Source organism: Ambystoma mexicanum, chromosome 10 (genome assembly GCF_040938575.1).
Source record: "Ambystoma mexicanum isolate Mex_15411 chromosome 10, UKY_AmexF1_1, whole genome shotgun sequence".
NCBI lineage: Eukaryota > Metazoa > Chordata > Amphibia > Caudata > Ambystomatidae > Ambystoma > Ambystoma mexicanum.
This window is the reverse complement of record NC_090932.1, coordinates 1,470,107,669-1,470,133,149: the sequence shown is the minus strand read 5'-3', so window position 1 is coordinate 1,470,133,149 and position 25,481 is coordinate 1,470,107,669. Positions and strand designations below refer to the sequence as shown.

The window sequence follows — 25,481 nt, the reverse complement described above, 5'->3', positions numbered from 1 at the left end:
TGCGAGTAATCTACCAAAGGTCTAATGGGCATGTTAACCTCTTACGTGTGTGTACGTTACACTTTTTGTTGGCGTCTGGGTCATGCATTGTATATTATACTAGGTATTATGTCAGACAGCAAATGGTCCATTTCATACCAATAACTTGTGCAGTAAATCAAATGAGTCGTTCAATATCCCGCACCAGATATTCTCCTTGACTGCTGTCGTCAGTGGTTTATAGTATGAGCTAAGATGTTTGTTTTTAGCTCAATAGTACCAGGAACATTTTAATATTATTTTTTTTCCTTTTCAATGCTCGTTACAGAGCCGGCATAACCTTTTAGGCATAGTTACTTTGTGCAAGGATCCATTCGCTGGCAAGTGTCGGTAGAGCATTCAATTTGTAGCATAGTCCCTTATTTTTTCATTGGGATATTCATCGTTATTCATGGACATTGGTCACACGCAACCATAGTGCATGTGTTTATTTAAAAAAAGTGAATCCATATTTATCTTTTATTTGGTGCAGGCCGACCAGTGTTCAGATTCATGAAGTAGTTTACCGATGGTTACATAGACTAGTAGCCGTTTCTATGCAGGCAATATGTAGCTGATGCACTAATATATTTTGATTAGCTGTTACTAACCAGAAGTAGGTGTCTTTTGATTAGCTGATATTCTGTTATTATTCCCAGCTATGCCCCAAGATACTCGACAGGAAAGCTTTTGGCACATGTAGACTTATGACTTGTATTTGAAAGCTGTGCAGCATAATCGGGACCATTTTAAGTTTATAGAAATCAAACTGGTTTTAAGGTATAGCCACAATGGTTCCTTTTTTGAATGTTCTAACAGCAGCCAATTGTGTTATGTTGCACCATATCCGATTAGTCTTCCATTGTAGTCTGGTCGATTTTTGACTCCTAGAGAATTATTGTAATCACCCACTTCAACTTTGGTTGGTTCTTCTGAGACATCCACATTTTTGGACCATAAAATGCTAATTTTTGTCTTCCTTTTATTGATGGCCAGAGTTTCATGGTGTAGAGTTAAAAAGGCTGTATTAGCAGGAGTAACACACATTTTAGGTAGCCCTTGAGGCAAACTCCAGTGTTGACTTATACCATAGTAGCTGATCGGTCCACTGTCGCAACACTTAGCTCAAGAAATGCCACATGCAACAAACTGTCATAATATGTAGTGTTTGTAGTCACTAGAGCAAAACATTTGGGTAGTAGATTTTCTGAATCTTGTCTGGCAGATGGGCATTATCTGTTGGCTAGCCAGCTATCTATTTCGGTTAGTAAGATGCTCACAAAAACCTTTGCAGGTGCATCTAAGAGCCAATATCCTGTAGCTAAATGGTTGTCTTGTCTCTGCACTTGTAAATTGGCACAATACAATCCAGCTTGGACATTTCCCTAATTTTTTTTTTTTTTTTTTTTTTAAATCAAACTGATTTTTACAAAACTTTTTCTGCTGTCGTATCATGTTGGTTTCTTAGTTTAAGAAAATTAAAAGTTAGTTTGTTCAGTTTCTCTAGAGTCTTCAGCCAGCTAGTGGCCCTTTTAAAATTTGTCGTCCTATGCTGGATTGGTTTCCAATTTGCTTAAGGCGTACTGAAGTATTTTGGTGGTAGCGGTTTGCCAGGTTTGTCTATCTCCACTTATCATCCTTGACCACCAGCATAGTTCAGGTTCAAGCGATAGGTCAGACGTAAAATGTTGCATATCGCTGAACCTGACCTTTCCAATTTCTGTGCAATTGAGGAGAAGGTGCCTTACTGTTTCCTTTTCGTTTGGCTTCCTACAAAGTCGACAGTCGCTGGTCTCTGATAAACCTGATAAATTTTATCTCGTTTGTAGGAAGTAAATTTAACCTGGCTCTTAAGAGACAGTTTCTAGCTTGCCTGTTCGGAAATTGGTTTAGATAGGCCTGCAGTTCATTCAGTTTTTTGTATTTGGAGGCAGGTGTAACGTTAGTTTATTTTCCGAAGCTTTCTCCAACGTCAAGATCCAATCAAGATCTTTCAATTTTCTTAGGGTCCTCGTTGGGTTTGACAACAGCTCCTCTTCGTCGCTCTCGGTTGATTTAAGGAGTGTCAGCATCCTTTCTTTCTACGTCAATAGCAATTTGATGGTGCCCATGTCCAGTTCCGTCTTTATTAAGTTAAACAAGGAAGAGCTCGTTGTTATCAGACATTTTCTGAACAATTTAAGAGAGCTACAGTTTACTGATCCTAGCAGAGACAGCAAACTTAGCTCCCTACGTATTGAGGCAACAGGCGTGGAGGAAGGCAATCCCAGAACAGTTCTCCAATAGTAGGCTTCGAGTTTGTGCCAGATGGTAGTGGGGAGTTGTAACGTAGCTTCTACTCCGTGTGTTATCGAAGGCACTACTTTGGATTTGTAGAAATTCACCACTGGTATCATTGAGAATCGGCCAAATTTTCTGTTGATTGCCTTACCTTTTGAAGCTAGTTTCCTCATTTTCGAATAGTGCTTCTTGCATGGCAAGATCTTTTTTCGAGTTGTCCAGTGTCACTCCTAGATATTTGAAACTCTGTAATTTTTTCAATCCAGGAGGAACGATGGTACCATTTGTTAGCTGATTTCTTCGCAGTTCTTTCCAGGACAAGAATTTTTGTCTTCTTGTTAACTTCTAGGTTGTTTGCTGTTACATAGGAGTCCAGGTTGTCCAGTTGCCGTTGCAAGCCCACTGGGGCCTGATCAATCAAGATTAGATCGTCCGCGTATAGGAGTCTACTTATTTTTTGTGGTCCCAGTTTGGGTGGAAAAGAATCTTACCGACGATTCTGTTTGCTGATAGTCTCCGATGTAGGCCAGAAAAATCGACGGCGCCAAAGGGCACCCTTGTTTGACTCCTCTATTTGTTGCGATGGCTGTAGACAGGGCTCCTTTACCATTTAAACGAATTCTGACCGAGGTGTTCATGTGGAGGGCTTTAATGGGGTCCAAGATTTCGGTTGGGCATGCCCACACTTCCAATTGTTCTGTCAAAAGCTTGGGTGAAATCGACGAAGGCCAAGTATAGCCCCGGACCTCCTTCCATCGTTCTACTTTTTAGCAAGCTCAGCGACAAGATGTTAACTGTGACACCGGTGTTCTTCTTAAACCCAGATTGGAAATGGTCGTAGCACGGGGCCCCGTTGGCCCACAGTTGAAATCGCTTCAGAAGAAGGTAAGCGTAAACCTTTCCGATTGGGTCCAACAGGGCTATGGGCCGATAGTTTACGGGGTTGTTCGGGTCTCCTTTTTTACAGATGGGCACTATAATGGCCGACGTCCATGAAACAGGGAGCGATCTCGAGTCTGCACATCTAGCAAAAACTTCGCTGAGGAATGTAGTCCAGGCTACTGGATGGGCTTTCAGATCAATGTTGGTAATGCCCTCTGGGCCCGGCGCGCTCGAGTTTTTTAATGACGATATTAACTTGAAGATTTCATCTTTGTCATCCAGTCTGTCCCACAAGCTAACAGGTTCCTCGGAGTTAGTTGGTTTGTTGTCAAGAGGGGATTTGAAAGTTTTTTCTATATGATTTTTCCATGTATTTTCTCCTATTGTGTTTTGAATACTACTGCGGGACGTCGTTGTTGATGCGTTTAACAGTGACCAGAATTCTTTTGAGTTCTTTGTGCAGATGGATTTAATGATCGCCTCGGCATCTTGTTGGTGCATGTTCAGTCGATGGGTGCGCAACGGTTGGCAGTAAGCAGTTTTTGCTTTGCGCTTTAGTGTTGCTGCGTTAGCGCAAGCTTGTTTTGATGCGTTTCTCACGGCTTTCCGATAAATCTGTCGTTTTTCGACAACCTGCATATCGAAGGTATGGTTTTTTAGGTTTGGCGCTGGGCAAGACTTAGTACTGGGCCTCTTGTATGGTATAAGTAAAGGACTGTAGTCAGTCTTATTGGACTGGTTTTTAAGTTCGAGGGTTTTATAATTGTCTGTCAGCTCCTTGATGTTATCTGCGGAGAGACGGAGTCTGCTTCCTTGGTTGTTGACTTCCAGTTGACAATCCAAGATGTCTACAGGATCCGTCAAGGTTTTCCAGGTGACTGCCAACAAGTTATGGTCGCTGAATTTTGTTTTGATTACTTCAAAGGTCGAAATCCGATCCAAAAAGGCTCTTGAAGTAAATATATGGTTGATAGTTGTTTGTCTGTCAGTTTGACCATGTTGCTATGCGATCCACGTTTGGAAAAACCAGGTCAAGGTTGTGCAGTTCTCTAGAGTTCATTAGGTTCTGCCATAGTCTTCCTCTCTGGTGCGCGGGCGTACGATTTCTTTTCAATGTTTGCGACGGAGTAGTTGAATTTAAGTCTCCGCAGATTAACAAATATATTTGGTAGGTAGTCAAGATTTCGTCGATGGCCCCTTCCATTTCCTTCATGTAGGTTCCAGCTTCTGTTTTGGCCGGGTTCCAGTAGGTATTTTAAATGGCCACCAGCGATGTCTGCTCTTTATCAGCGTTTGCATGCTTGTGGGTCCATGTTAGGAGCACAGTTAATAAGGACTGGTTTGCCGTTAGTATTTTTTTCAGCTTTAATCCGTGACTATACGGATTGCCGTCAATAGCCCAGAAGAGGGACGGCCTCTGATGCTCTTTTTTTTGCTGGGGCTAAAGTAATTTCATAGCCGTCTAATCTCGGTGAGTTGGTGAGCCAAGTTTCTTGCAAGCAAAGGATATCAAAATCGCCCAAGTTCACATCTCCTGAAACAGTTAAATGATGAAAGCCTCTGGTGTTCCATGAGCCAAGTCTTAAGTTAGTTGAAGAATTTGGTCGCCGCTCCTCGCTGATCTCTATAGGAGACCTGTGTTGCTATGAAGATTTTGTTATAAGGGCTTTTGGTAGCCAGGCCCAAAAACTCGAAACCGACGTAGGTTTTGAATTTAACTTTTCATCTCCGGAAACCTGTTGCACTTCCTGTCTGATTGTTTTCCCCAATTTACTTTTTATGAAGAATGGGGCCTTAAGTATTGCAACCTATTTTGAGCAGAGTTGCAAAAAGACAATCTGGTCCAGGGGCAGTTGTGGTGTTTATCTTGTTTGTATTAATTTAAAAAAAATTTCTTTCATATGGGGTTTTTTAATCTAGTCCGTTATTCATTACTGCCATATTAGACACCCTTAGCATTTGTCTCGGTCTTAAAATAGGAATGGGATATTATTCCTAGGGTGCTGGTAATCTGTTTCCAACTTTTAGACGTGGCAGCCATAAACTTTTTCTGTTGCAGTAACCTTTTGGCTTTTAATATTTCTAGATGATATGGTTTTATGGTTAATAATCTGACCGACGAGATTGTTGCCCATGTCGTTCGTTTTATCAGGGCCTGAGTTAGTCAAATCAGTCAATGATTTTAACTCAAATTATTATAGTTGCGAGGCATATTGATCAGCATGGTCATATGCCTTGTTATGAGCAGACCATCTAATTTGTTTGGCAGCATGGTTGAATTTCAGTTTCGGATCCCTATTCAAGGTTAATATCGCAACGTTTTAAGTCTGGGCAAATTAGGAACCCCTAACCAATCTTTGGTTCAGAAGAGCTGGTAATTATCCCATTTAGTGCAAGCATTCGATGCACAAATGCTACACCGGAACCAAAATTGTGTACCATCGTCCTTTGCCAGTGGCATCTACTTGCTTTAGAACTTCCCGAGGAATATGCTGTATGGCATCGACTGATTCCATGTCACAATTGTAACAATGTAGGATTTTAGCATTCTGGTCTCCTAACAATGTAACAGGATTGTCCAGGAACCACACACATGACATTCTTATGCATGTACTTTCTTGGCAAAAACATATATTCATCCGGCAGCCTATTGAAGCGATACCCTAATTTCAAGATTTCACATGCTGGTGTAGAGCACAATATTGCTTTACTAATCGGGATAACGCTCTATTTCAGCTTAGGAGGCTGTACGCATTGTATTGTATTCGGTTATTTATATAGCGCTTTTTTCCCCCACTTGTGTGGCCTCAATGAGCTTATTCCTCAGTTGAACACCCTTGGTGATCGTAGTCGATGTGGTTGGAAGTTCTAGGGAGTTTAGCTTAGGAGATCCATGTTGCCGTTCTAGGACTTGGGTGGCTGGCAAGGCTGGACAAAGCAGCCCAAGAGGTCAGACACATGGGTGGGTACTGTTGAGGGTTGGAGATTGAGTCTGTGAGGCCAGCTATACTGGTTTCCTTTCGGCCGGTTGTCACTGTTGTCACTGTATGCTAGTGGCAGAGGTGTTAAGGTACAACAGGTGTTTCAGTCTGGACGGCTGTGTGTACTAGACCGGATGTGCTTGGCCATAGCTGTGTTCTATTGTGCATTGGGTGCTTGGTTGTGCCTGCGGCCTGTGTCCACACTAGTGGTGTGAAGATATACGTAAAATAGGCTGCAGGATTGCTCGTCTGGGGCAGTATGTGTCCAAGTCTAGAATGAGTCCTATAACAATGGGCCTAGCTTTCATACTGTAGCAGGTATTCACATTTCTGATGTTTGTTAATCTGCTTAGAATCACATGCTGTGCATAGGTCCGACATCCAGTGGTCACTGCAGAGTATTGCATTTTGTTTTTCGTAGTCGAAAAGGGGACGTCGACAAGGCGTGTCTGTAACACTATCCGTATAGTGACGTGCGTTGTACCCACAATCCCTCACGCGTCGAGGTCCCTCAGATTGTTTTTTTTTCCGCCCAGCTTATGGTCGCCTTACGCGGAGCTCCTAGAGAGACATTGCTAAACAATTACTACGGACCTCGGTCCTTAATATATACTTATTGTTAAAGATCCCTCCCCTCGACGTTAGCTGTGAAGCTGTTTCTCCGCCGAGCAAGTTTTCGACAGAGGAGAAGAGACGGAGGAGATCCTTCGGCGCTGCCGAACACGTGGCCAGGCCTCGCCGGCCAACATACAGTAGGGAGATTGGGGGTTTCGAACTTTTACCTTCTCGTCGAGAATGTCTTTCTTTCTCCCTATCTTTCCCTTGGGGTTATCACCAGTTTTTATTGCCTCAGCTATGGAGAGGACACCTTTTAAGTTTTGCCCACGCTGTAGGGGCAAATACACTTCGAAGGACAAACACAAGCTCTGTAATCGTTGCTTGCCCCTCCATCATAAAGAGGACAGCTGCGTGGCCTGTAAGCTCTTGAAACCAAGAACTCTTAAAGAACAGAAAGTTAAGAGGTGGGCGGACTACGCTATGTCGAAGTCAGTTTCCTCACCCGCCGCCGCTGTTACAGAAAGTGACGAGGAGGGTGATAACTCGACGTCCGTTACGGAAGTCATTAACCCCCAGAAGGAGCGCTCGCACTCCTCGACGTCCGGCCCCGGCGGGCTCGGCTCACGCCCTGCTTATGGGGATGAAGACCCCGGCGACAAGGACGCACACAGACCCCATAGGCCTAAGCACACAACCCACGGCTCTTCTTCGTCCAGGACGAAGGATCCACCAGCGCCGAAGGGGACGCAGGGCACTCCGGCGTCGACCTCAGACCGCAAGGGTCTCAAGCCCCACCCGCAAACGCAGCCGCGACCAGCGATTGGGCTTTCATCTAATACGGGCGCTACCTCAAACATCCGACGTAAAGCTCCATAGAGCGGTCGTCGAAAAACAACGCGCAACGCAGGCAACGCCGACTCCAGAACCCTCGACTGACGAACTCGTCGTCGAGAGTATGGCGAGAATTGTTTCCGAGGACAAACGTAAGCGGACGACGAAACAGGCGTCGAATACCGCACCCAAGGAAATAGAAACGCCGAAAAAGCACGAGTAGCCAGGAACTGCCCCATCCATCTAAAGGCACTTCTGAACTACCTGAGGGCTTTTCTGAGGGCGACGGAAACCTTTCGTCGACGTTGTGGGAGCGTTCGAAGCGTTTTGAAGGTGAAAACACTGATTTTCCCCCTCTAGACTATTCAGGGGTTCCCCATGAGACCCTGGAAAGACTCCATTCTTGCATGGAAAAGATGGAGAGGTTTTTGGGTAGCCAAAACCCACCCACACCCAAAAGACCAAGAGAATGGACCCAGGATGACCCTAGGGTCAAGATTCCTAGGCTGTTTCCCCCTTCTACAGATGCATATGACCTCACTGAAGAGGAGCAATACCTCCAGGAAGATGAGGAGTGTTTAGGTGGAGAGGCAGAACTTGAGGAGAGGTTTGAGGAAGACCCTTACACTAGCGCAGGAGTTGTTGAAGAAGATACAGCTACCTCACAGCCTTGGCACTCCCCATCAGTGCACTCAGACCCTGATGTCTTTCATCCTTCTCCTCCCAAGGACTCACCTATTGGGAACACCTCCCCCATAGATGACCAGCCTTCACTTAATGCACTATTGCGCAAGGCAGCAGCGCATTTTGAAATAGACACAGGGGAGACTCTTCCGGACATAGACTTTGTAGAAAAAGTTATTAAAGAAAAAGCCCCGGTCAGCCAGTCCATTCCGCTCCTAGCTTCTATAAAGAGAAGAATAACTCCTTCCCTTTCCAATCCGGCCTTAGTCAGAGGGGTCAACCCTCGGATAGAAAAGCTCTTCAGCCCTTCGTCTTCTGACCCTTTGTACATCAGGGGACATTCTATTCCGGACTCTCTGGTAGTGACTAACACAAGAAAGAGAGCGGGGGTACCACTATCTACTAGTGAGGCACCACCTGACAAAGAGGGCAAGAAGCTCTATGCACTTGGAAAGAGAATCACGACCTCCGCCGCCTTCTCAACCAGGATCGCGAATAACAATTCCCTACTAGCTAGCTACGCAGATGCACAGTGGAGCAAGCTGCGCAGCGAAGCAGAGGACGCACCAGAACCCCTGCGTTCACGCCTGTTGGCTACTATATCAGAGGGAACTCTTGTAAACCAGGGCATCGTAAAGAACTCCTTAGATGCCGCAGAGACAGCTGGCCGCTCCGTGGTTCAGGGAATACTTCTCAAACGCCATGTCTGGCTGCGCAATTCGGGATTTAAGCCAGAAACTCAGGCTTCCCTAATAAATAAGCCCATAGAGCAAACACATCTGTTTGGGAAAGCAGTTGATGAGGCCCTAGAACATGCGAAGGAGTTTGATACCATCAAGACTCTTGACCAAATTTCTAGGCCACCTAACAGGCGCAGCTATGGCAATAGACGCTCCTTTCGTGGCCAACGCCAGCAGCAAAGCCAACAACAATTTTACTCTGCTACCAACTGGCCCTCTAACCAAAGCACCCAGTTCAGTCAAAGAGGCCAACGTCGTGGCAAGGGAAGAGGGCGCGTCTCCAGTCCAAAAGGCCCCACGCCCAATACCAACAAATGAGCCAAAGATTCGGGTCCCCTGCCATGCATCACTGGTCGGGGGCCGGCTAACATCGTTCCTTTCAGCATGGGAGGGAATAACGTCAGACCGCTGGGTATTATCCACCATAGCCCACGGATACTGCATCGAATTCAACGGTTCCCCGAAATACAGACCCCCACGGAACCGACGCATGACACCGGAACACCTCACTATTCTTCTTCAAGAAGTAGAAGAGCTACTGAAAAAAGAAGCTATAGAGGCTGTCCCCCTATCTCAGGTAACAGAAGGTATTTATTCAGTGTACTTCCTTGTACCCAAAAAGGACTTAATCCATTGCGCCCTGTATTAGATCTGCGCCCAGCGAACAACTTTGTCAAACCCCAAAAGTTTCGTATGGTGACTTTGCAGGAAGTAATCCCACTGTTATCACAGGGGGATTACATGACAACACTAGACATGAAAGATGCATACTTTCATATTTTAATGTTGCCAGCGCACAGAAAATACCTCAGGTTCAAGATAGAGAACAAACACTATCATTTCACAGTACTACCCTTCGGGATAGCATCTGCACCAAGGGTATTTACGAAAGTACTGGCAGTGGCAGCGGCCCACCTGCGCAGATTATCCATCCCGGTTTACCCGTACCTTGACGACTGGCTCATAACAGGGGATTCTTACAAAACATGCTTCTCCAATACCAAAAGGACCGTAGACCTTTTGTCCCAACTGGGCTTCTCCATCAACGAAAAGAAATCCAGCTTAGACCCCAGCCAAATCAAACAATTCCTAGGGGCTCTAATTCGAACAAAGGACGGCCTCGTCTTTCCCTCCAACGAGAGGGTCCAAAACATGCTGGTTCAGATCCCCCAATATGTGGCAGGTCGAGAGGTGACGGTACGCAAAGCAATGCGCTTGCTAGGGATGATGGCGTCATGTATTTATTTGGTACCTCACGCGTGCCTGCGCATGCGCCCAATGCAAGAGTGGCTCTACAGCCAGTGGTGTCAGGCCAGCGGACAATGGGACGATCTGGTGGTGGTCTCGCAGGCCTTGGTTCTCTCGCTACGGTGGTGGACAAAGGAAAACCTGTTATTAGGGAAAACTTTTGCCACACCCGCAGTGGAAGCCACTCTAACCACAGACGCATCCCTTACAGGATGGGGGGCTCACCTATCCCATCAGACTGCTCACGGAGTGTGGACTCCGAGCTTAGCATCCAAGCATATAAACCTGCTGGAACTATTAGCAGTGTTCAAAGCACTGAAAGCCTTTCAGGAACACTTACAAGGAAAGACAGTGATGGTCCTCACAGACAGCACCACAGCCATGCACTATCTCAACAAGCAAGGGGGCACTCACTCTCCAGGACTGTCCAAGCTGTCCCAGAATATATGGAAGTGGGCTCTCAAACACAACATGTTCCTACTATCACAACATGTACCAGGGGAACTCAATCTGCTAGCAGACAAACTCAGCAGAGATTTCGCCCTACCCAAAGAGTACGAATGGCAATTACACGAAGACATCGTCTTAGACGTCTTCACGCAATGGGGTTTCCCGGAAATAGACCTGTTCGCAACCCTGGAGAACTCACAATGCCAAAGTTACGCCTCCAGGTACCCCCAGAACCAGTCCAAGGGGAACGGTCTGTTGATTCAATGGTCAGGGAAATTTGTTTACGCCTTTCCACCGACTCCCCTCAACAAAGTGGTGCACAAGATGCACCAAGAGCAGGTTACCATGATACTAGTAGCCCCAATGTGGGCCCGGCAGCCATGGTTCGCTCACTTGATGGAGATGTCCCTATCTCCCCCAATGAAACTTCCCTGCCCGTACAACATGCTGTCACAGGACAAGGGCAGGACACTGCATCCATGCCCTCAGACCATGAACTTAGCAGCCTGGCTCCTGAGATCATAGAATTTGGACATTTACATCTCCCTCAGAGATGTATGGACATCCTCAGGGAAGCCAGAAAACCTAATACTCGCCACTGCTATTCTAGCAAGTGGAAAAGATTTGTCATCTGGTGTAGAAGTAAGAACATCAACCCGGTTGACTGCTCTGCCACTAACATTATTCTGTACTTGACCCATTTACTGGATTCAGGTCCAGTGTTTAATTCCATTAAAGTCCACCTAGCGGCACTTTCTGCATACACCACTTCCCAACTTAAAGTGTCGTGGTGGAAGATACCAGTTATCAAGGCCTTTATGGAAGGGGTAAAGAGAATGCACCCCCCGATAGCTAACCCAGCTCCCGGATGGGACTTGAACGTGGTACTTTCTAGACTCATGGGCACTCCTTTCGAACCCATGCACAAGGCAACTCTTAAATACCTCACTCTTAAGACTGCTTTCCTAATAGCTATCACCTCCATTAGGAGAGTAAGTGAACTACAGGCTCTTTCTGTACTAGACCCCTTCGTATCAGTTCACAAGGATAAGGTGGTTCTTCGCACACACCCAAAGTTTGCACCAAAATTCATCTCGCAATTTCATGTAAACCAATCTATAGAACTACCAACATTCTTTCAAAACCCTTCCAGCTTGGGAGAAAAAAGTCTGCATACACTAGATGTACGCAGAGCTGTCATGTTCTACATGGAAAGAACCAGATCACTGAGAAAGACTAATCAGTTTTGTCTCGGTGGCAGCAGGAAGAGAAGGAGATGCAGTCTCTAAGTCCACTATATCTAGATGGATTGTACAATGCATCACTCTCTGTTTCACTCTTGCTAAGAGAGAACTACCCTTCAAGCCAAGAGCACATTCCACTCGAGGCACTGGGGCTTTCATAGCATTCATTGCAAATGTTCCCCTTGAGTCCATCTGCAAAGCGGCTACCTGGAGTTCTGTGCACACCTTTACAAAACACTGTCTAGATGCACACTCTAGATCTGACTCCCAGGTGGGACAGGCAGTATTACGACACCTTTTCTCTACTGTTCCTTCTCATAACCCACCGCCAACTCCGGATACTGCTCGCTAGTCTATGCACAGCATGTGATTCTAAGCAGATTAACAAACCTCAGAAGACAATGCATTACTTACCGTAAAAGCATTTCTGAAGGTTGTATCTGCTTAGATTCACATGCGCCCACCCTTCCTCCCCGCTCGGATGGAAGGAACATAGACTTCCTTTATATCTCTTTTCTGTACTCACTCACGTCTAGAAGGCTCCCTCAGGGCAGAAAAATACAAACAGAGGGACCTCGACGCGTGAGGGATTGTGGGTACAACGCACGTCACTATAGGGATAGTGTTTCAGACACGCCTTGTCGACGTCCCTTTTCGACTACGAAAAACAAAATGCAATACTCCGCAGTGACCACTGGATGTCGGACCTATACACAGCATGTGAATCTAAGCAGATACAACCATCAGAAATGCTTTTACGGTAAGTAATGCATTGTCATATACAATGGTATATTAGGCCTTTAAAATGCACACTAAGCCAGTAAAGCCTCTAGTCCAATATTGTCACACCTTTATATAAAATGTTTACCATTAGAAGTGAGCATATACTTTATAACCAGCGATATTCAGTATAGACACTTTGAATTACTATAGAAGAACTCCCCCGAACACTTGAGGCCAACCCCAAGATGGTTTGGGGCATTGTGTCCTAAGTCACCAGTTCGAAGGTTCTATTTCACAATTGGGTTTTATTAAGAGATTTGGAAAATGCCAGTGGTTATGGTAAAAAATGGTAGTGAACACGCCATACCAGTCCCTAGGATAGGCCTAGTAAGAAATCCTTGACCAGTCCCCTGCCAACCAAAGTCAGAAAAGAGTAGTTTAGGTACAGGACTTTGGAAAATGGGGATGGAAAATGGGGATGGGAGAACAATGTTGACTTCCTCCTTGATTTCTCCAGAGACTCGCCACTGCCGGGGTTCATGAATCTGTTGGGCAGAGTTTTCTGTGCTTGGTTCAGTCAAGGAAGGCCCATGGGTCGCGGGTGGCGACTTTCGGACACCGGATTTTGTTTTGTCTGGTCGCAGTAATTGCAAATCTTTTTTTGACACCTTCCAGCCAAACACTTCTGCGATACAGGTGACCTTGGGACACCTATGATTCGAAGATGATTGCAACTGGAGTGCCCATGGTCAGGTGGTCTTCCATGGAGTAAGAAGGGTGCAGGGCTTGCACAGCGCCTGATGCTAGAAGGCTGAAAATGAAGAAGCATGCAACTTGTACAATTTGAAGATCCTCGGAATGACTGCTGGATTCAGTTAGCTCTGAGAACTGGTCTGTCACAGGTTGTTCCAGGAACACTTTAAAAAGACTGATCAAGACTGGTTATTCCTACCAGTCCAGGGGTTGAATCGTGCAGGGGAGCAGGCCTTCACCGGAACTTCAGTGGAGTTTGGGCTGGTCAGCTGCAGGGATTTCAACAGGCTACTCTTATTAGAGGACTTGGCGCCAACAATCTGACTGCAGGAGTCCCAGTTTTATCCGAGATCTGGACTGAAACCCTGCTCAGGTCCACCATTGGTAAGGACCTGCATCATTCAGAGTGCTTTCCAATCCTGGATAGCCACTGGCCAACTCATTCAGGCACCTAGATGTGCACTGGGACCAGGCGGTCCCAGCGCCCCACATCGGGGCTCACACAAACCACCCCTTTGGTTATGAAAGCTGCTTTCACCAGGAAGGGGTATTCACATATGGCATTTCCTGACTTGAGAAGGCAGGAAGGCCAAAGCACAACATGACCAAGGGGCAAAGAAAAATCTTGTGGCATAGCCTGCTTGGGGTTCTAGCCACCTTTTAGTATCCTTTTGCAGTAAATGGAAAAGTGCACATGTGTAAAAAATAAACCTGCCGCCAGCTCATCATCGGCACACTGTAAAAATAACCAAAAAGCATTCTAAAAAGTTGAGCATCTTCACTATACTTTATTTTAGGCTGATGTGTGCAATTGTACAAACACAAATATTCACTGAGTCTCGGTGCTGATAGTCATGAGCAAAAAGACGAGGAAAATAAAGCAGAAGGGGTCTGCAGTCCAAACAAAGCATAAATAAAGGGTGTCCCATGGAAGTCCATTGGAGGAAAGCAGCAAAAAATCTTTTATAATATTGTGGACTTGTGATCAGTTTGGGTCAAATATGAAATTACTAGGATATATATTTTTCACAAAAATGAAGGGTATGCAGTGTTACTCAAACTGGGAGTGTGCATTTTAGCAGCATTGCTTGCATTAAAGGACAGTCCTAGTTCGTCCTATACAAAATTAATTTACTGGTGTCATAATGTAAATGTGCAGGAGACTCATCGTTCCATGTTTAAAGACTTGGAGCGAACTGCTCTGGTTCTTGTGATTTCAAAACCACTGTAGACATTTCAATTGCAAACTCTGTAACCATAATTTGAACAGAATCACAATAGATTAAATTGTATACTGCCAATTTAGTGCAAACTGTAAAACGTACTTGATCAACCCTCATAACAATCACTTCATATGTATGGGAGTACTTAGTTACCTGTAAGTTCAGGTCTCAACAGGAGGCTATGGTGCAAATGATGAGCTTTATTTCTGTTACTTAGACTTTCTGAACTGGGAGGGTCTTATTACTCCACACCAGTGAGGCCAGAGCGCATTAGTGAGATTGCCCCTCAGACCACATACTAAGATGTCCATAAGGAAATCTGGGGCTAGCAATGGTTTATGCTGCTGCTGTTTGCTCACTGGACCATTGCCAACTCAAATGGGATGGATTTAAAACGTGCAGGTCAAAGGAGGCTTTGGTCTCTACAGTGGCTCAGACTGCAGACAATAGAAACTGCTCAACATCCGGTCGGCAGCCTCTTGGAGACCTTTTTAGGCGGGCAGATGGCTTAATCTCGTCCTTGGGGTCGTTGACACGTCAAGATATTAGCCATCATATGTAATCTGCATGTGACTTATTTGCAATAAAAGCAGGCGATTTCAGTCGCAATTGTGTGCATGTTTGCTCATCCTGCTCTGCTGAGGCGGTGGGAGTAAGGAGGTTTGGGGGTCCTGGTTATGTTCAAAGTGGGCTATTGGGTGCATTTGTGGTGGGAGCTATATGACCTTGCCTGTTCTGCTTTGCACTTGCTGCCTTTGTTGGTGCTCGAATAGTGGCCGATGAGGTGCGGGTGTTGCAAATCTGTATTTTAGGCATTTTGGGGATACTTCTAGATGCACCCTTGATCTACGGTCTTAATTAGTTTTTTTTACCTTGTAGGTAGGCCAGCCTAGCGAAGCCAAGAAAGCATGGACGGCCCAAGGGATGACATTGTTCTCTTGTTTGGAGATTCCTAGCTGGTCCTTTCGTGGCACTGGTTAGCAGAGGAAATGTTCTGATAAGGGTGTGCTCACATGGGTAACAATCCATGGTAATTGTGGCATATAAAGCTTCAAGGGATTTTTCCAGGCTTCGCCACTGAAGTATTTAGTTCGTTTTAGATGCAATAGTTTTGAAGGTGAATAGCTAAGCAACAATAGGTTTCTGCCTAATACAGAATAGGGAAATTATAGATTTGATTTGTGGCATTCCTAAGTGGCCTAGGTTTGCACAACCATTACTAGACCAGCAGTAGTTTTTTTGCCGGGATGCTCACGTGCAAACAAAAAAATGCAATATCATGCAGCTACCACATGACCAATTAGGTAATTGGTTGCCATGGAAAATCCTCGCAAGTATTGATCTTGCAGGGCAGTCTCTCTTCCTATTCTATCCACGGGTTGTTCATGGTTACATTTTATTTTGAACACACTTGTCTTGGGCATCCCAGAGTATCTCTGCTTTTGGCTGTGTGGGTAAGGCGCTTCAAAGGTTGCCTGAGCGCATCCTAGGGCCAACTCTTGTAGTAACAAAGTATTTGCCCTCTTTCTCCATTTTCATTCAATTTGGACCATTACAGACCACTACACACGCCACCCCACCTATGCTATCACTCTCTACCTCAGATCCACATTGCTTTCTTATTCCTGCTTCCCCTCACTTGCCGCTTGTGTGGGGGTTGCTGGATCTGCAGGACTACAGACTTCTAGGTATAGGTTTGTGTATATAAACATTTTTGCTTGCTGAACTGGGGTTTGTGTATGAATCGGAGCGGGGTGAGGCTTCGTAGCGTGTTTCCGAAAACCGAACCAGCGCAATCTGTTTGACTTCACCACCCCCTTCTGTGCAGATTTGGAAATTTGTTGGAGTGCAGAAGTGCTAGTCTTATTGTGGTTCTGGAAATGTAACCTTTGTTTAGGTACATCTAAGACTCCATGCTAGGTTTGAGCTCTAGGTATGGGGGATGCATGCATGTGATATGTATTTGGCAAAAACTTACTCCATTTGATTTTGAGAAGTTATTGTGTAAAGGTCTTGATGTTGGTGAGTTGTGTGGCATGCCAAAGTACACTGTTAGAAATGTGCTGCCTAAATGGGGTTTCATAAAAAAGGCAAGTGGGTGTGGGGGGCGCGCACCTATTTGTTCTCCATGCTTTCCCATTTTTATTTGTGGTTCTATATAGGTGGATGTAGAACACTGGGCGCTTCTGTGCATATAAAGGCACAAACTGAAATCCAAGCTTGAAATGTATATCGTATGTTTCTATCTTATGCAAGATTTGTTTTTTTGTTTCAGGAAAGAAATGCTGAAAATGCCATTGAGGCACTTAAAGAATATGAACCAGAAATCGGTAAGGTGTATCGACAGGACCGAAAGAATGTACAGAGGATCAAAGCTAGAGACATTGTGCCTGGGGATATTGTGGAAGTAGCAGGTAAGGTGGAAGAAGTAATTTAAACATTTGACTTAGCATAGTTAATATGCTTTGTATACTATTTGGTCAAATCTACACTGTGGTAGAATTGGAGTTCTTTGGCGTATCCATGGAGTGGTGCACTGTGGTGACCTTGGTCTTCTGCAAGGAAGAAAATGAGCAACAGAGAAGAGGATGGGGATAGTAGGCAATGGATGCTGCAGCTGGGAAAGAACATGCGATCTCATGGGTGCATGTTTGTCCTGTTGAATTGTTCCATGGTAATGAAAAAGGGAGGATTGTTAAAGTGTGATCATGGGATTGTGTTTCAAGGCAGAGTTGGAGAATTGTTAGTACACATCTAATGTTGTATCAGCCAGGGCATTCTAGTACACTGTACCCCAGGTCACACTCCAGGATGTTAATTATGCAACTACCAAGAGTGGCATTGTCCAGAACGAGTGTACAAAGGTGAATGTTGTTGTTAACTGATACGGATGGTGTAGTCAAACTGTTAAAATAATTCAATTGAGTAGTTCACTTTATTATCTACATTCTGTGTAATTGCTGGTTGAATGTGGAATAACTCACCTGGTTCCTATTGCCACTTAACTGTAGGGAATCTCAAGTAGCAATGAAAATTGAGTATGCTTTCCAGTGCACTTTGAAATGGCCTTGCTGTTTAATCGTTTTGTAAGGTGGACACTTTTATAACTGTTGCATTCTAAAACCTTATAAGCGTGATGTGCATCTTGCGAGCAAATAAGTCCATGTTGATGGGATTGGACCCCCACCCATGAGCTCAGTGAGGCGATGGCAGGCTTTTATTTTTACATTTGTAAAGCGCCCAAGGGCATAGGGGCGCTGTTGCAACCGGTTACATTGAATTGAGTTCGTAGTAGGCAATCTGGAGGTTTTGTTTAGGCAAAGAGCTATGTTTTTAGCGCCTTATGGAAAGGCCCATAGTCTCTGCTCTCAGTTCCGATGGTAGGGAGTTCCAATATTTCGCTGCGACTGAAGGGAAGCTGGAGCTAGCTTCTCTTGGCCTTTTTGTCTCCGGTGCTTTTAGGCGATTGGCATATATTGTCCTTACTGGTCTGGTGGAGGTAAATCTTGCCTCTAGCACAAGTATTGTGGAGCCGTGTTGGACAGGCATTTGTGGGTGATGGCAAGAGTTTTGTAAATGATCAATTCTCTATTAGGTAACCAATGGACTTTTTATCTGGTTTTTGAAATCTGGTCTCTTTTGGTGATCAGGGCTGCTCGAAGGGCATTGTTTTGGATGACTTATAGTTTGTTCACATTGTGTTGTGAAGTTCCGACGAAGATTACAATAGTGAAGTCTTGCTCTGATTGCTCTTGCAATGGTTGGGCAGTTTGCCGGGGAGAGGAAATGTCTGGCTGCTTTAAGGTTTGTTGTGTATGCGGCAGAGGAGATTAACCTCTCCTTCTCCAAGCAAGTGAATGCAGAGTCCAGGTGTACTGTCCTCACTGTAGAGGAGATTGGTATCCGTAGACCGTCGATTAGGAAGGAGGTGACTTCCCCTCCGATTTCTCCAGCAGGTTGGTGGAGCCCCCAAAGAGGATCTGTTGTCTCGTCATTCAGGCGCAAGTGGTGGTTTGCCATCCAAGCTTGGATCGTGGAACAGATTCTGTTGATGGTAAGGGAGGCAGTAGAATAGGAACCAGATGAGGGGAGCAGGATTTGGGTGTCATCCGCATAGTTTGTGTAGGAGACACCCAGAGAATCTAGGTCGAACAGGGGCTTAGTAAAGATTGTATAAGGAGCGGTAGACAAGACCCTCGTGGAACCCCGCAGCTATAGTGAGTAACCCATAAGGTGGCTTCTGGTGAGAAGTTGGCTGAGGCGGTAAGATGGTGGCAAAGGGTATCATGGTCTACCAGGTCAAAGGCAGCCGATGGGTCTAGGAGGACGATGGCTGGTTTTGCCTTAATCTTTATAGGCGTCAGTTGCATTTCTAAATCGATGGGACGATTCTGTGCCATGTCGTTGGCGGAAGCAAGATTAATGCATACCCCACAACCAAACTCGTTTTGAACCAGGGGTGGGGGGTAGGCCTCAGCATTTTCCAGCCTGCTGACCACTAGACGGACATGTATTACTATGTGCAGAATAGACGAGTTACCAACCATGGAACGCACCAGCACATAGCAGAGGCAGTCACTTAGCATAGACTTATGAAGCAATGAGGTTAAAAAAAGCACTGCTAAAACCACTGTACTGCAATCCGCATGCAGTTGAAAAAAACAAACCACACAGTCCCGCACAACAGAAAATGGAGACTACAGATCTGTAAAATCGCACCCATGCTCGGCGAACTGTCAACAGGCCATCACAAATCTCACTAACTTCTCCCGCTATGCCCTACTAGCACATCCTACCCTTTCAGATCTGCCAGAGCCCTACTCTGTCAGTGCGCGGTATAAATACCCTTTATTAGATCTAGAGGCTTCAGTCTGTTTAGTGCTAAAAAAACGATTGGCCTTAGAATGACTTTTTAGTTAAAGAATAGGCAACATTCGACCAGGCAAGCCAGGTTTATAAAATGGCGAGTTATCACATTTTAAGATTTGGGTAGTAGATCATTTTCTACATCCCTTGTCAATAATGCCAGACTCTGTGTTCTTGGGCCAGTTACAGGTCTATAGGGTTGTTTGGCTTGGCAGTAGGCCAATACTTATTGCAGTCGCTCGTCTTGTTGGCATATGGGAAGGAGTGGCAAGATGCATTGAGTTAATGAAATGCTATTAGACAGTCCTGTAGTAGCCTATGCATGAGCTGTAGCTCGGGGGGCTATTCGCTTTTTAATAGTCCAGCATGGTTACATATAATATCGGGACCCACCCCTTGTAAATTTGTGAAAATGTACTGCTGCACTTAATATATAGCTGAATGTATAAAAGCAGTAGATATAAATATTTGGCGATTCAAACTGATGTATGCATTGGTTTCCTTTCTCACTATATTAAGTGAGACTAGATTAGTCCGAGCAGTTTTGATGTAGCTCAGTTGTAATCCTTCCATTGCTGGTTCTATATTCTTAGCCAAATGTTTCCAAAAGTAGCCTTTGCAAGCACTGTTTAACCACATGTATACTCACTTTGCTGCATGAATAAAATGTTTAAGTAGTGGAATGTTGCTCTCTGTGATACAGATAAGATTTGGAAGTAGGAGTATTTTGCTCCCTATTTTTCAAAGTTGGGAGTAAAATGATTTTTTAGGGAGTAAAAATGCAAGTCCAGTTCCCAATGAGAGTATTTTATAAGCAAAAAAATGTTTTACCTGAAACATTTATTTTGTAATAAATATTTCATTGCACCTAGTTATTCATGCACATTAAAAAAAAGACATCTTTACTACTTCCGATCAGAAAGTTATAATAGTTTCTTCCTGTAGTACTACGTACACTGCTGGTCCAAACATATCCATTGAGCGTGTCAGTGAAAGTGGGGGCATATGGTCATGTGTCTGTTTCCCATTTTTTGGTCGCGAGTATTTTTAATCCCTATTTTAATTTTTTGGGTGTATTTGCCTCTTCTGGTGTAAGTGACCGATACACCCCTTATCTGTAGGGTTGATTGCTGTCATTGTCCTTTGGGGCAGTTAAATCCCCTTACATAGAAGATATTTGGTGTCTCACTCAAATCTACCTTTAACTTGTTGACCTGCCTGATGACTACAAGAGGCACCTGTGCTTTCTGTCGATCCAGGACTTGTACAGTGTTGCTTGGTAAAGCGGTTTGTCTTGAATGATGGTGAAACCCCCCCCCCCCCTTGTTGGTTCTGTATCCTATTGCTTCCCCTTGTAACTTGGCTAGCTAAACAGTTTAATCCTTCCTTTGGTAAGGGAAAAGGCAAATATGTCATTAAACCAGCTAAATGGCTTTCAAATCCCATTGGTTGGGTTAAGGCTTTCAGTAAAGCACCAACTGGCCACGAGTCATTCATACCTGCACAGTCCTCTGTGTGAGCTCAGTGCATGGACGAACAAGCTGTCCTATTCCCATAGTTCCATTTGAAAAATGCTAGCTTAATAGAATCTTGCTTTAAAGTTGTGCAAAGATAAATCCTGGAGTGCCTAAATATTCAGCCTACAATCTCCCCTGCTTTACTCTTATCTACGATTATCCTCAAGTTAGGGGACAGTGCTTTGGAAAATGGATCACAATACTATTCTATGGATCACATACAATAGCCCACTGTTTCCTGCAGCTTCCCCTGGGGGTATTTTTGAGAGCTGCTTGTATCTGGGGAGGGAATGCAATGACAGTTTGCTTACACCTATTAATCCTGAATCATAGATCCCAGTCCTAGATCAAATCAGTGAGTCCCATCCCACAGACTGGCAGCCTATGGACTGGGGTCCAAATTCCACCCGCATGGCTGCTTTCCTTAACCGTGCCAAGAATGGGCCACCCCACTCGATCACCTCCACACACTCCCTGCTTTTAACATGCTTCTAGCATTTATTCTACCAGTGGAACTTTGGGGCCTTTTGCTTTTGGGGTTGGGTCCTGTTGTGCCCGGTTTCCACTCCCCTGCAGCCTTGCCTTGCTTCTATGCTGCCCTGCCCCCCCACTACTCCATCTTCGCTCAACGGTGTCCTCTGATGCATTGCAATCTTCTGTCTTGTGTGCTGCAGACTGACAGGGGGCGGGGGGTTCCTTTGCTCCCCTCCCCCCTTTATTGGCTATTTCAAGCATGGACTGGCAAGGCTGTAGATACTTCATGTGCAATACCGCTAGTGCCATAGCTGATGTTATTTGGCCATCCTTGAAATGTTTTGCCCCAATCCCTCTGACCCTTTTGCCACCCTGCACCAAGGATTTGTTTCCCTGTGATTTGGCCCCACATGAAATCCTTAGGACTTCAACGTTGTGTCGGAAGTGTGTGAATTTTTCATGCTACTTTTTAGTTTACGGTTCATTCCTCACATGATTACTAACTATGATTACTAACTTGTATGAAGTCTATCTGTGTGTAGGGTGTCTTTGTGGTTCATTTTTCTCCTGTTCTGTAACTACCATTGATGCAATGAACGTTGGGTGGTGGAGGTGCATTCACTTTCTATTAAAGATTTAAGGATTTAGTTGATTGAATCGTTTGGTAAATCTCTCCTAGGTGTTCATTTGCTGGCACTGTGCTACCAGTAACTGTAAATAGTTAAAGAAATGTGGTCCCAGGTCATACGACGAGGGACAAATGGGGGCACTCATGTCTGCAATATAATTGCAAGTATTCAATGTTTGAAAATTCAACAATTCAAATTATTAACCTCATACTTTACTGTGATTGTAACTTCATTTTTCACAGATATACAGATTTCTCTATGGTTTCAATCAATATCGTGTACATAGATTCAATTCATATACAATGCTCACATTGTTCACCAATTTTACATTATCCCTATGTGATGATCACAATCCTTTCTACAAAAGTTCTTCAAAATACATTATACATCCAAATATCTTTATGGGTGTCTCAATTATGATACTCTGTACTGTCATCTGAGTTGTCTCCCATCTTAAAACTACGCGTTTCGGGTTTTTGCCCCCTTCAGGTTTAGATATTGGGACCTTAGATGATTTTTCTAGAAAAAATCAAGAAAGGGATTTCTATCGATACTTAATCTTGGTTAGTTAAATAAATCATGAACGTCTATGTTGTGGTTTTTTCAAAAGTAGCTTTAGACACTAACCTTTTAGTTAGTATAGCGCCGGAAGATATGGCATTTCAGAGTAATCGGGCAAGTATCACCACTGTTAGAAAAAGAACATTATATTACTGTGATGTTTGAAGTAAGAATGGTAAAACCAGTAAAAATAGTAACAAGACATTGGGTCTCCAGGGGGACAAAGTGCTTTGTATAGCGCTGGGTCCCCCTGCAAGACCCTACATATTTATCGTTTATTTCCAAACTCCTGATGTTAGCTGCACACTCTCCTGTTTTCTGGCGTGCGTGATATTCATGGTATGTTCTGGGTGTGTGTTGCACAGTGCAATGCAAACACTATTGATATAATCTCGTATGTTTTAGATTAATCACTGGTAACTAGCCTGGGTGCTTATTTATATCTGGTTATAGCAGGAGTCATGTTAAGATAAATGAACATAGCAACGCGCTGCTAAGGTCCCTCTGTTTGATATGGTTACATGATACCTTTTTAAGGGTCTTTACACTAGAAAAAAGATGTAATTTCTTTAAATGCTTGCTTATATATTGAGCAGCCAAACCTGCTACCGGCACTCTCGAATGGGCCATTACCGGCCCATTACGAGTTGAATGGGCCGGTAGTTTCCCATTCGAGTGCTGGTATGGCCGGGCTCCCGATCCTCATTTTGCCCCATAGGGCAGAATGGGGGTGGGAGTGTGGTTGCACCAGCAACGTTTATAACAGTGCAATCACGAGTTCTGCAGAGCGGCACCCGCAAACAGAACTCGTAATGTGGCAGCATGGTAATAACGGCACCAGTAGCACTACGGCGCAGTTTCCTTAACGCCACATTCGTAATGAGGCCAAATGTATCCTCATGGAATGAACTTTGATTGGATTTGAATTGTTAATTTTTAATTGTGATTAATCCTGTTTAGAAAAACTGATGCGTATCAATGGTAGAGACATGGAACATTGTATACATCTGAAATAGCTAAACCATACCTGATACTCTATTATTTGTACTAACTTAGCAGTCATGCTACTATGAAATGTTTAATCAGAATGATGCTCCTTTTATCACCTGTTTAGATTCATGTTGCCGAAGATGTCTTTTTATTCTATCAGTTGTAGAAAATGATCAATACCAAGAAGGCCCTATGTAGCCACAGATGTTAAAGCTAATACAAAACACAGGTATGATCTTAAATCAGACTCTGCTCAATATATAAGAAAGCTATTTAATGAAAAGAAATCACTTTTTTTTTTTTTGGGTAAGGACCCTTTAAAGGTATCGCGTAACCATATCGGACACAGGGGTTAGGGGCGGGAACCTTAGCAGCTCGCGATTTTCATTTATCTTAACATGACTCTAGATATAGCACCCAGGCTAGTTACCAGTGATTAACCTAAAACATACAAGATTATATCAATAGTGTTTGCATCGCACTCTGCAACCCACACCCAGGATGGCACGCACAAACGAGACATGCAGAGAAACAAAGAGCAGATTTTAAAAGGAGTTGCTAAGCAACCTGCTGATGCCTAGACGGAGAGAAGCAGACACGGATAACACGAGACGGAGCGCAAACGCCATTCCGACTCAGTAAGAAGAGCACCATTTGATCAAGATGGATATTGTTAATCGCATCATCACTGAGCCCGCCCCCCCCCAGCCATTTTCTTATACAGGAAACGTGAGCCAGACGGATTGCTAATCCGACGAGGACTCCATTAGTTCAAAACACATCGCAGCGGGAGCTGTCTACTCTGCAACCACCGTGTAGAAATAAAGATATGAGAAATACACTGCTGCACTAGAGGTATGTTGTGGCCTTTGAAATCATGGAATAATGAATGTTGTTGAGCTGTTATAGCCACACAAGCTAATATGCTCCATGGAAATCGTTATTCTTTCAGGGAGCGAGCAAAGCACGATCTAAAACTGTGCTAACGTACCATGAATATCACACACGAAAACAAATAGGTGAGTGTGCATCTAACGTTATCAGGAGTGTGGAAGCAAACGATAAATATGTAGGGTCTCGTACGGGGACCCAGCACTATACAAACCACTTTGTCCCCCTGCAGACCAATGTCTTGTTACTATTTTTACTGGTTTTACCAGTCTTACTTCAAACATCACAGTAATATCTTTTTCTAACAGTGATATTTGCCAGATTACTCAAACACCATATCTTCTGTCTCTATACTAACTAAAAGGTAAGTGTCTATTAAACCACAACATAGAGTTCATGATTTAAACAAGGTTAATTAAGTATTCGATGCTTTTTCTAGAAACATTTTTAAAAGTATTTCTAAGGCCCCAATATGTAAACCTGAAAGGCGGCAAAAGCCTGAAACGTGTAGTTTAAAGATAGGAGACAACTCAGAAGATAGTACTGAGTATCATGTAATTGAGACACTTATCAAGATATTTATATGGATCAAATTTATTTTTAAGAACTTTCGTAGAAAGGATTGTGATCATCACATGGAGATAATGTAAAATTGTCGTTGTGAACAATGTATTGTATGTGAATTGAATCCATGTACACGATATACAGATTTCCCTATGTAGTTTCAATCAATATCTGTTTGTGTAAAATTAAATTTGAGAGTTAAAATCACAGTAAAGTATGAGGTTAATAATTTGAATTGAATTTTCAAACATTGAATACTTGCAATTATATTGTAGACAAGAGTGCCCCTATTTGTCCCTTGTTGTATGACCTGGGACCACATTTCTGTACCTGCCATTGAACCATAGGTGGTATTTGAATGAACAGCTCAATGA

General features: G+C 44.1%; 1 protein-coding gene across 3 annotated transcripts in view; it reads left to right on the top strand.

The window, feature by feature from the left end:
* ATP2A2 (ATPase sarcoplasmic/endoplasmic reticulum Ca2+ transporting 2) overlaps positions 1-25,481 on the top strand; it is a 554,378-nt gene that overhangs the window by 113,357 nt on the left and 415,540 nt on the right. For all 3 annotated transcript variants that reach the window (XM_069619558.1, XM_069619557.1, XM_069619556.1), the window contains exon 5: positions 16,891-17,029. In XM_069619558.1, coding sequence (XP_069475659.1) covers positions 16,891-17,029 — 139 coding nt within the window. The remainder of the gene's footprint in view (positions 1-16,890; positions 17,030-25,481) is intronic.